The 12,810-nt window shown below is 38.2% G+C and overlaps 1 protein-coding gene across 2 annotated transcripts in view; it reads left to right on the top strand.

The window, feature by feature from the left end:
- Positions 1 to 12,024, top strand: part of RAB3C (RAB3C, member RAS oncogene family) — a 310,982-nt gene extending 298,958 nt beyond the window's left edge. For both annotated transcript variants that reach the window (XM_012497443.2, XM_003265956.4), the window contains exon 5: positions 3,812 to 12,024. In XM_012497443.2, coding sequence (XP_012352897.1) covers positions 3,812 to 3,999 — 188 coding nt within the window. In that variant the 3' untranslated portion in view covers positions 4,000 to 12,024. The remainder of the gene's footprint in view (positions 1 to 3,811) is intronic.
- The last annotated feature ends 786 nt before the right edge of the window (positions 12,025 to 12,810 follow it).

A 12,810-nucleotide genomic window follows, 5' to 3' on the forward strand; every position in this document is an offset into this window, starting at 1 on the left:
AAGTGGACCTAATAGACATCTACAGAACTCTCCACCCCAAATCAACAGAATATACATTTTTTTCAGCACCACACCACACCTATTCCAAAATTGACCACATAGTTGGAAGTAAAGCTGCCCTCAGCAAATGAGAAAGAACAGAAATTATAACAAACTGTCTCTCAGACCACAGTGCAATCAAACTAGAGCTCAGGATTAAGAAATTCACTCGAAACCGCTCAACTACATGGAAACTGAACAACCTGCTCCTGAATGACTATTGGGCACATAATGAAATGAAGGCAGAAATAAAGATGTTCTTTGAAACCAACCAGAACAAAGACACAACATACCAGAATCTCTGGGACACATTCAAAGCAGTGTGTAGAGGGAAATTTATAGCACTAAATGCCCACAAGAGAAAGCAGGAGAGATCCAAAATTGACACCCTAACATCACAATTAAAAGAACTAGAAAAGCAAGAGCAAACACATTCAAAAGCTAGCAGAAGGCTAGAAATAACTAAAATCAGAGCAGAACTGAAGGAAATAGAGACACAAAAAACCCTTCAAAAAATTAATGAATCCAGGAGCTGGTTATTTGAAAAGATCAACAAAATTGATAGACAGCTAGCAAGACTAATAAAGAAGAAAAGAGAGAAGAATCAAATAGATGTAATAAACAATGAAAAAGGGGATATCACCACCGATCCCACAGAAGTACAATCTACCATCAGAGAATACTACAAACACCTCTATGCAAATAAACTAGAAAATCTAGAAGAAATGGATAAATTCCTCGACACATACACCCTCCCAAGACTAAACCAGGAAGAAGTTGAATCTCTGAATAGACCAATAACAGGTTCTGAAATTGTGGCAATAATCAATATCTTACCAACCAAAAAGAGTCCAGGACCTGATGGATTCACAGCCGAATTCTACCAGAGGTACAAGGAGGAACTGGTACCATTCCTTCTGAAACTATTCCAATTGACAGAAAAAGAGGGAATCCTCCCTAACAAACACATTTTATGAAGCCAGCATTGTCCTGATACCAAAGCCTGGCAGAGACATAACCAAAACAGAGAATTTCAGACCAATATCCTTGATGAACATTGATGCAAAAATCCTCAATAAAATACTGGCAAACGGAATCCAGCAGCACATCCAAAAGCTTATACACTACGATCAAGTGGGCTTCATCCCTGGGATGCAAGGCTGGTTCAACACACACAAATCAATAAATGTAATCCAGCCTATAAACAGAACCAAAGACAAAAACCACATGATTATCTCAATAGATGCAGAAAAGGCCTTTGACAAAATTCAACAACCCTTCATGCTAAAAACTCTCAATAAATTAGGTATTGATGGGACGTATCTCAAAATAAGAGCTATCTATGACAAACCCACAGCCAATATCATACTGAATGGGCAAAAACTGGAAGCATTCCCTTTGAAAACTGGCACAACACAGGGATGCCCTCTCTCACCACTCCTATTCAACATAGTGCTGGAATTTCTGGCCAGGGCAATCAGGCAGGAGAAGGAAATAAAGGGTATTCAATTAGGAAAAGAGGAAGTCAAATTATCCCTGTTTGCAGATGACATGATTGTATATCTAGAAAACCCCATCGTCTCAGCCCAAAATCTCCTTAAGCTGATTAGCAACTTCAGTAAAGTCTCAGGATACAAAATTAATGTACAAAAATCAGAAGCATTCTTGTACACCAATAACAGACAAACAGAGAGCCAAATCATGAGTGAACTCCCATTCACAATTGCTTCAAAGAGAATAAAATACCTAGGAATCCAACTTACAAGGGATGTGAAGGACCTCTTCAAGGAGAACTACAAAGCACTGCTCAATGAAATAAAAGAGGATACAAACAAATGGAAGAACATTCCATGCTCATGGGTTGGAAGAATCAATATCGTGAAAATGGCCATACTGCCCAAGGTAATTTATAGATTCAATGCCATCCCCATCAAGCTACCAATGACTTTCTTCACAGAATTGGAAAAAACTACTTTAAAGTTCATATGGAACCAAAAAAGAGCCCGCATCGCCAAGTCAATCCTAAGCCAAAAGAACAAAGCTGGAGGCACCACGCTACCTGACTTCAAACTATACTACAAGGCTATAGTAACCAAAACAGCATGGTACTGGTACCACAACAGAGACATAGATCAATGGAACAGAACAGAGTCCTCAGAAATGATGCCGTATATCTACAACTCTCTGATCTTTGACAAACCTGACAAAAACGAGCAATGGGGAAAGGATTCCCCATTTAATAAATGGTGCTGGGAAAACTGGCTAGCCATATGTAGAAAGCTGAAACTGGATCCCCTCCTTACACCTTATACAAAAATTAATTCAAGATGGATTAAAGACTTAAATGTTAGACCTAAAACCATTAAAATCCTACAAGAAAACCTAGGCAATACCATTCAGGACATAGGTGTGGGCAAGGACTTCATGTCTAAAACACCAAAAGCAATGGCAACAAAAGCCAAAATTGACAAATGGGATCTAATTAAACCACAACAGAGACGTAGATCAATGGAACAGAACAGAGCCCTCAGAAATAATGCCACACACTATTCACAATAGCAAAGAGTTGGAACCAACCCAAATGTCCAACAACGACAGACTAGATTAAGAAAATGTGGCACATATACACCATGGAACACTATGCAGCCATAAAAAATGATGAGTTCATGTCCTTTGTAGGGACATAGATGAAACTGGAAAACATCATTCTCAGTAAACTATCGCAAGGACAAAAAACCAAACACCGCATGTTCTCACTCATAGGTGGGAATTGAACAATGAGAACTCATGGACACAGGAAGGAGAACATCACACTCTGGGGACTGTTGGGGGGAGGGGGGAGGGACAGCATTAGGAGATATACCTAATGCTAAATGACGAGTTAATGGGTGCAGCAAAACAACATGGCACGTGGATACATATGTAACAAACCTGCACATTGTGCACATGTACCCTAAAACCTAAAGTATAATAATAAAAAATAAAAAAAATTAAAAAAAAAAGAAAAGTAACTGGCACTTCCACAAACACTTCCACACTACCCTGTCTGTGACAGCGCAGACAGCTTTGACTAGCAAGTCAACCGCCAGTCTAATGTAAACGCTTAGTCTGGTTGTTTGACCAATCTGGCCAAGTGGGTCCAGCCCAGGTGCCTGAACCTCAGCCAGGATGCACTGCACGGGCGTGGGGCAGGGGCAGCTCTGTCTGGGCTTCTGAGCTCCTCCCGCAGGATCCTGGGGCTGCACATGGCTGTAATTAGAAATGAGAAATCAGAGCAAAAGCATCCATGGGCCACACCAGAGAACAGGAAGCAGCGTTCCTCCTTTTCCACATCATAGCACACTGAAAATGATTGCATGTGTACAATACAGCATCCAGGACATTCAGGTACATTTATATAACACTTGGTGAGATGTTTATGACAAGTTCTTTATATTGTATAATTATGATAAAAAAATAAAATTTGATCCTTTTAGAAAAATATTACATACAGGATTTATATAAATCTTCCATGTAAAAAAAAAAAAGAAAAAGAAAATGTGAACATCACCAATTCCACTTTATAAATCTTTTGTTCTTGGTTAATGGAGTAAGAGATGGTAGCATTTGCTTAAATGGTACCTCATGCCCACCTCTAATCTCTTACCTACCCCAAACCCACCACCCACTGATGTCTCACCATCACCTCATCACCATTGAAAGCCATAATGAAGTCGCATTTAATTTCAGAAATGCGAAATAACCAAGCTGTGTTTCTGTGTGTTTCTTGCAGGGTTTGAGTTTTTTGAAACAAGTGCCAAGGATAACATTAATGTCAAGCAGACATTTGAGCGCCTTGTGGATATCATCTGCGACAAAATGTCAGAGAGTTTGGAGACTGATCCTGCCATCACTGCTGCAAAGCAGAACACGAGACTCAAGGAAACTCCTCCTCCACCGCAGCCCAACTGTGCCTGCTAGTGTCCCCATGCACACAGGCAGCTCCGGGGGGCTCTGGTTGCCAACAAACAGCATTTGTAAATGGTATATTAGCCTTCATTTATACTGCCTAATAATTATTTGAAGGAATAATTTGACGTGAATGGCTCGTACGCATTCAATTCTTGGGAGCTTTCCTGTTTAATATGTGGCAAATATGTGATCTTAAATTTGTAAGGACTATCCATCTATAAACATCTGGTACCTGCATGTGACTTGTTACTTATTTGTCTGCTAGGCTCTTTTTGTTTCAAATTTGTTCTCAGACTACTTCTGGGACATCAGACTATAATCTCACTACAACTGGCTTTTGTCCCATTGATTCAAATTATGCTATTCACTTGTAGGAATAACCAAGGAATTGCTTGTGTGTGTGTGTGTGTGGTGTGTGGGTGTGCGTGGTGCGCGTGCAGAGGAAGACGTCACAAGACTTTGCTTTACTCTTATTTGAAAATCAAATGGAAGTTTTTCTCATGATTAGGGATGCTGTCACCAGTCTGGTCAGTTTACTGTTGGGAACTGTGTCTTTATTTCACTGTTATTAATAACTGAGGAGATCATTGGCCTATAAAGAAATTGAAATGTTGTTTTTAAGGTCCTTGCAATTTTCCTAAGTCATTAATATTACCTGACTGGGGCTATTTAACAATAATCTTCGTTTACACGTTTCAATAAGCAAATACCTACCCAGGACTGCTTTTTCCACTGATCCTTCCCAACTCCTCTGTGAATATTTGACATCATTGAACAGATTGAGACATATCTACTGAATGCCAGTTATGCAACAAGCATTTTAACCAAGAAGGGTATGAGTAGCTATGGAATTCCAAGGTCCAAGCCCCCTTATTTTTCAATGACTTGCCTTCCCCAACCCCCATAATGCACACCACCACCACCATCACTTTCTGGAACCATCACCAACTCTTGGACTAGAGTTTATGTTGAAGCTTGTTGGGGCTCCTCTTTCCATAGGATGTAGACTTGCCTCCCCAAACACAACCGTCTTCTCAAACCTCACCTAAGTTCTTTTACCTGTTTAGATGCTATTTAAATCATTTTTCAAAGGGTCCCAAGTTGAGAAAAAGGAAAATTTTAATCTTTAATCATCTTTTGAAGTCCAGATGTTCATAAATTCTAAAGCATATTCCTATTACGTGAATGCTTAAGTTACACAGGAAACATTCTATAACTGTAGTATTTCAATTTCAGAAATATTTAGGGTCCATAGCCATTTAAAAGAGGGAGGAAACCACTGGAACATTCTAACTTTGTATCACAAACTTCCTAAAGAACCTATATGAATAAAGAGAAAACAACAAATCCTACCAGCTGTACAGAGAGCAACAGAAACCTGGCCTCTGTATCACTGTCCAGCATTATTTACAGCTAGGATTTAGGAAGACAGCAGGAATTATTCGGCAGATTTGAAAGGATAGTTTCATTAAGTGAACTTTCTCCTTTTTTGGCGGTTATGTCAAAGAATTTTTTTCCTCTTTTCAAAAATAGGGAGGCTTCCCATAAAGGTATTGGATGCAAGTGAAACAGGCATACATCTAAAGATATCGCTGGAGAATAAATCCTTGCAAGTCACAGAACTAGGTCGCACACATTAGTAAGTTAAAAGTTAGAAATTGGGGGAGAGAGCATTTGGAATGCTTTAAGCATTTTCATGTTATTTCTCACCTTCCTAGTTGAAGATCCACTAATCAGTAGTGCATTTCTACTTTGGCGCCCTACAAAGCAAGCCTTAGCATAGTAGAGAGAAGAAACCATTAATGTTTTATTAGTTTTTGATGGGGCAACCAACTTCAAAATCACAGGAATTACAGTGAGGGGAGAGAAAGAAGCAGGGAGCACAAAAACAGATTTGTTTGCAGCAGTAGTCTGTTTATACAATGTTATAATATTTCTGTAACTTGGGCCAGAATGTGGCCATGTTAAATGATATAGCTATTAAGCTCACTTTTACAATCTAAAAGGAACTAATAAAGCCAGGAAACACTTCCCATCCTCCTTTGCAGCCCTCATCCCACACGTACAGATAGATGTAAAAAGCTTCGAAAGAATATTTTGATGGGTTTTTCAGAAGGGCCTTGATGTGTGTATTGTGGTAAAATGAAAAGCAAAATGAGACAGTATTTAAAAGTGAAAGAGCAGAGTTTTGCTCTGCTGAAAACCCCTTCCTGAAGAACTGATTGCTGTTGAAATTAATTGGCCCTTAGACCGGAAGCCCTAAGCCAAGTTCCCACTTAACACAGTGTCAAACATCCCGAAGTCGAAACATTTTATGCCAGTCAAGGGAGAGGCATGCAACGATAGCCCAAGTGTCATTGCCAAGAAATATCTGATACTTTCTAATTTCTAAACCCCAATGGAAGTGAAGCCTTTTTCACTGATTCTGTTCTGAAACTCCCACCCTGTTAGGATTTCCAATTCAATGAGAGGTTTCCAGAGAAACAGTCACAGAGCTCAAGAGAAAGAACACTTATGCTCCTGCTGTAATTGCATCAAAAAAATCCAGGTTTTAACATCAAATTTGGCAAATGGTGGGACCAACCCAAGGTTAACTAAGTGAGCTTTCATCGGCATTGAGCTGTTACTTACAAATTATAACACTATAGTTCCAAGATTTTTCAGCCTTTTGGCCAACACACACACACAGACACACACACACACACACTATACTATCATCTATCAACAGTCTAAATACATAAATAAATGCAGGTCATTTTTATCAATGGCCTAACTAAATTTATATTTAAAAGAACAAGACATTTTAAAAAGTACATACTCCTGTTGGTTTGTAAGTTATACACATTTATCTCTTGTCTTTGATGCAATTAAATTAGTGTTTTAAGTATGAATTTATTTTCCTTTGCTACTCATTACCTGACCACTGTCACTCTTCTAAATACCCTTAGGAATAAACCTGAACTGTCCAAATCGATTCTTCCAAGAGCTTTGGTGTTGGTACCTGCGTTTCTTTTCCTAATGCAACTGAAAAATCGGACTGAAAATTATTTCACTTAAATAGCCACCCTCAGAGTGAATCAGCATTTCAGTTTTTGGAGGTGGGGATGGAAGTAGAAGGTGCACGAAGCGTCCTAAGACGGCAGTTTGAATGTTAGCATCACATCTACATGCTCATAAGAGGAATTGCTTCAGGACAATGAATCAATTCATTGTTGCTGCCCCAGTGAATAGCTCCAACTGCCTTGATGAACTTCTAATGACTGTGAAAGCTAGGAGGTTCTTCTAGTTCCTCCTTAGGGTCACTTGAAGTTCAGTATTTTTTTTGCTGCCTAGTAACTAAGTGCTAAGATTTTTACTTGGAAAGAAAACTATGACGATGCCTTCAGTTGTAGCAGAAAGTTGTGGCATTGTGATAATAAACAAAATCTACAAAGTTACAACCCAAATTATACAAGACATCAATACACTCAGTAAACAAATACATATTTCACCTACTTAAATCTTACTCATATTAATTATAGGCCTTTTGTTTAGTACACTGGTTATTTTTTAAGGAACCAATTTAAACTTTCAATTTTAAATACATCTATGCTGACGACAGACTTTCAGGTATATACAACTTTCTTCTTCTCTTTTAAAAGGTAAATACATTCCACTATTAACTGAACTTCCATGAAGCAACATTAATTTTAGAGCATGGTAGTCCATAATCAGTGGTTCATTGTGATGTGCTTTATCCAACATGTATCTTAGTGCATGGTTGAGGATGTACTATGTGATATTTTAGTTAACAGTGTGGCATTTGTGGGACTATATTAAAAGCATATGCAAACTACCAAGCTATACCAAGCTGAGGTAGGTAACACCTGCATGTGAAAAACTGTGATATGAATCTTATTTATAAAAAAAGTCATAACTAAAACCCTTCTAGACCAAAAAGTTACTGTGTGCTTGTTAATAATGTTCATAGTACTACTGGAATGCTCAATCAGGTATTTTTCGTGTGGCATACTTCAGAGCTGGCCTGTCCATCTGAAGAACCCTTTCTCTCACAATTACAGTTTGCATGACTAGAACCCGGAACTCTGTTCCTTTGCGTGTGTAGTCACTTAGTGTGCTGTCCGGGTGCCACATGAGCAACTACACCCATGTGGCCTTTCTGTCACTCCCTGGAAAATGCAACCTCTACAGCTCTGCTCAGCTCTGCCTGTGTGCGTTGATTACCTTCGCTTTAGTAGTTTGCCTGTAAAATGGTGAAGTCTTTCTGATACGCTGAACCTTTGAGCCAGCTTTTGGGAGTTCTTCATATTTTAGGTGAATTTTTGACCAAAGTCAATTAAAGACATAAACCTGTTTTATATCATGGAATTTACTGGGCCAAATTAAATAAAAGATGAAGTTTATGACCAGAATAAAAAAGCCTTTACCCCTGCACAGCACTGTATCTAAAGGGCTCTAGGTTGTAGAAATATAGTACCCCCTAACAGGGAAAAACCAAGTTGGGGGATTTATCTAAACTGTATCTACCTATTGTTACTGGTATTTCACAAATAATTTTTTTCTTAAAAATATTTACAGAAATGCTTGACACTCCAGTCAAATAATATTTCCCTTTGATAGATTGAAATATTTGCTCTTAGATTACACACACAGTGCTGCCCTTCTCAACAGTCACTCACACGCTCACTCGCCTGATACAAAGGTATCAGGTAAACACTGATACTTTTTTTTAAGAAGGGAAAATTCCATATATGGTGCTTTCTCAGTGCTAGGGAAAAGGGAGCTTTTATTATATTCCAGATATAACTCACATCTTACTTATAAGGTCCATAAAATCGGTTCTTCACACTGATTTGGTTTGATTAGTCTGTGCATGTAATTAATTTCCTCTAAACAGAGAGAGTGGAGGGGAAATACATTTTGCAAACATTCTAGATAACAGAAATGAGTTATTTTAAAACCTCACTCAGAGCTCGAGTATTAAGGTCAGACCATCTAGCTAGTGGACAAATTGAACTTTCTATTTGCAGTTCTGTTTTACTTTCCGACTTTCTTTTAAGTTACTGCAGTTTTTCAAAACACTATCCTCATGGAATGACAGGACCAAGAATAGAAAATGAGACTCAAATTTCACCATTTACTTCCCATCAGCGACCATTACTGGTGGGGTTTCAAACAGTCATTACTTGCTGAAATGAGGTCTGAGGTTACCTGTGTATTTCATTCATCTGTGTTCATATTTCCTTCATCGTGGACAAGTGAGAGTTGGCTGTGGCTTTGTTTCTTGATGCAAATTATTTTGCATTCATGTTATTTGGGGCTAGGTATTGCTTAGGTTCGTGAATGCTGTTCTTACAGACACAGATGGTACATGAGCCACTCAGACACCTGCCCTTTCAGGGACGTGAGCATGACTTACATCTGTCAAGTGGTTCCACACTTCTTGTAAAAGTAAAGTTTGGGTATTGTTTGCTGTATCAATATGATGGCTTTCCATGCATTGTCTCATTATCCCTAGGATATGTGCTGAAGGAAAACTGTCCTGTAATTCCTGTTAATATATTGTTAATGTCAGACGTGATGTGATACCGTTGGACTGTCCAAATGTACAACTATTTAATGGTGTTCGTAGAACTGATATGTCTTAAATGTTGCATGAAATATGTTATAAAAATAGATTTGTTTTCTATTTTCAACACCTCAGAATTGAGGGTTCATGGGCCAATAAGTGCAATATTTAATGACTCACTCAGTGTATATAAACTAGTATGAAAGAGTGAATTATAATGAATGTGTGAGATGCTTTGATAGCTGTGTGACTTATTCAAATGATTTTCTTGTAGCTGTATTTGTCTAGTGGTGCAATTTATATGGTAAATATCTTATTGGTGTCATGTAAAACCCCTCTGTGCCTACTTCAAAATACTTTTTTCTTATAAAACCAAACATTTAGTATCTGGAAATATGTGTCAATTTTATCTTTTAGAATTGTGGATTTTATTGTCAAGACAGAATAGCTGTTCATTTATTTTATAAAAGCATCTCCTTCTATAACTCAAAATTTTCTTTAAGTGTCACATAAAAGTGTACATTTTACTTTTAAGCAACTAATTTAGATACCTAAGAAAAAATATGTGCATTAGGAAAAGTCATGTTTTTCTTCTCAGAAAGGTTGATCACATGATATGTCTACTAAGAATTTTCACCTCTGTATTTGTATGTATATTTTATTGTTACTCAAACTTGTATTTTATTTACAAATTCAACACTGTCAACCCTGGGAATTCTAAAATACCAATGTATTTTTAGGTTGTAGCTAATGTTGTATTCACTTTCAATTCTCAGTTGTCCACACTGGTGATATAAGAGGAACAAATCAGAATCCTTAAATACTTTGTAATGCCATCATAAACTCATATATTCATCCTCAAACTCCCTTGTTCAATGCTAATTGGTGGCCTGGAACTTCACTGAGATGCAAAATCAAGAACTTAAGCCTAGTTGCTGGATAATAAAAAGCTATAAATGTTTATGTATGTGAATTTTAAAGTAGAATAACTGTCTTAAACTCCTACTTGCCATTTCTCTTTTTAAGGCAAAGCATTCATTTTAATATTGTACTTTGCCTTTTCATTCAGTTGGTGGAGTAAGTCATGAAACCCTTAGGAAGAAAAACAAGTTATGACTTATCCACTAAAATTGATGCAAGACAGTTGGTTCTAGATGACCATGGCCATGTGTTCATCATATAAAGCCTTCAGTTGTCTCTATGGTGCTTGGCTGGAAATTGACATGTGAGGATGTGCCAATCATATTAAATGGATTTGGTCTATGTGGGTGATATGTGGCCTGAATGTAACTGTGATAGACTGAAATTTGTTCTTAGCTCTCAAAACCCACTGAAGAAGTCAAGTGAAGGTGGGTAAAATAGGGAGATTAGTGACAACTTTGTGCCAAATTTTTTAAAAAATGGAAGCAGGTAGCCAACATTAGAATGATAATTTAAGGGTGTGGTTGAATGTTTAGTTAGTTGTCACATAGTTATTGAACCCCATATGCTCAGTGCTGTGGGAATCAAACATGGGAGAGGTGTGGCTCCTGCCCCTAATGAGAACAAGGGGGGAAAATCCAGATAGAATCTAAATGCTAGGTTATGTCAGGGTATAGGAACACAGAGAATGGGGGACCTGTAAGAACTGGAAGAGTCAGAGAGGGCTCCATTGAAGAGGTCAAACATAATTCCGGAAATAATTAGGTAGTGAGGAGATTGTGCCAGGAAAATAAGTGGGAAAGGCCACAGTTATGTTTCCTTTGAATGGAAGAGATACAAAGCTATCAGCTGTAAATCATTGTTTTCTTAGGACAGCCAAACTGGCCCTTTGAAACCACTCAAATTACCCCAGTTTAGCTCCCTACCTTTTGGTCTCCATGAGGAAGACAAGCTGTTGTATCATCATATTCCTCTGTGCTGAGCAGCTCAAGACTCAGCCACAATATGCAAATTGCTTTAATGCCACATTACAGCAGTTGATTTAGACATTTGCCAGTGCACCAAACCATGAAAGATTGTCCGACCTAATGCCACCTGGCAGTTGTGTACCCAGAGATTTTTCTGTAGCTCCATGTTTCTCATAAAGGGCATTGGAAATGCACAGATGAAGACCTTCCTTTGGAACCAGGCACTTTTGGCCCCTTCTCAGTGACTGCACTGTGGAACTCTTCTTAAGAAAATATTGAGAACAGCTTAATGCTTTCATATAGTGACTGACATTTAGTTGAAAACTACTGCTGCATAGCAAATATTGTGACTCTTCATGTGTCCACAGGAGCTCTTGTGTGGGTTTAAAGCTATGAAGTGTATTCACATTGTGAAGTTTTAATTATCTTTATTGAAATTAATTGTGTAAAAATGGTATGTGCTCTATTAGGTATTCAGTTTGTATGTGAATTCTGTATAGAAAGTGGTTTTTGTTCTTTGAGTTTGTTTTATTTCTTGAAGATTACAATAAATATCTAAGAGACTATATTCCTGAATTTCTTAGCCTTAGTCTGATTAATGTTTTTCATCTCCTTTCAATTCATATTATTTTTCGTCCTAGGATGCTTATTTCCATTTCTTCTTCCACTTCTATAATCTTAGGTACAACACTGAGTTTGAACTGAAGATGAAGAGTGAACACATTTAGGGCTTTGAGTATCTCACACATGAATTTGGACTTAGGCACAGGAATGAATTCTAATACTTCTAATCTTTCAAGGTCGATAACTTTCTAACTGACCCAATTGACTTGGTTCCAGAGTTACAAAGCTTAGCTGTAGGATCAAGAATAGCTGCTAAGGGAGTAAAAGGTCTTCAAGTCTGCAACTTGAAGACCATGTGTCCCTAAATCAGAAGTCTAAGGTTTGATGATCACTGAGCACCCTACTGGCATAGCCCGAGGCAAGGGCGGTCAACAGAGACAACATATGGATGGGATGTGTGAATGGAATGGGTGTCATTTAATGCACAGTGCTTGGTGCAGTGGTGATTAGGATGCCGTGCAGGATCTCCTTGGCCATAGGCCTCAAGGCATGGGGAAGCACCCAGCTACCAATCTATTTGTATCACAGCAGACCTACTACTAATTTTGCAATCTTGTAGCATTCTACTTGTGCTAACAGCACTGAATCTATAGAATTTCTTCCAACTATTCCTCAGGGCAATTTCCAGGAGTCTGCACTGAAAATCAGTCAAGGGGGGAGGTCCCTGGAAGAGCCACATGAGTCCCATGGGTCAAATTAGCTTCCTGAACTGAACTTGGTAATAGAAGGGTAACCTCC

The sequence above is a fragment of the Nomascus leucogenys genome, chromosome 18 (assembly GCF_006542625.1).
Source record: "Nomascus leucogenys isolate Asia chromosome 18, Asia_NLE_v1, whole genome shotgun sequence".
Taxonomy (NCBI): Eukaryota; Metazoa; Chordata; class Mammalia; order Primates; family Hylobatidae; genus Nomascus; species Nomascus leucogenys.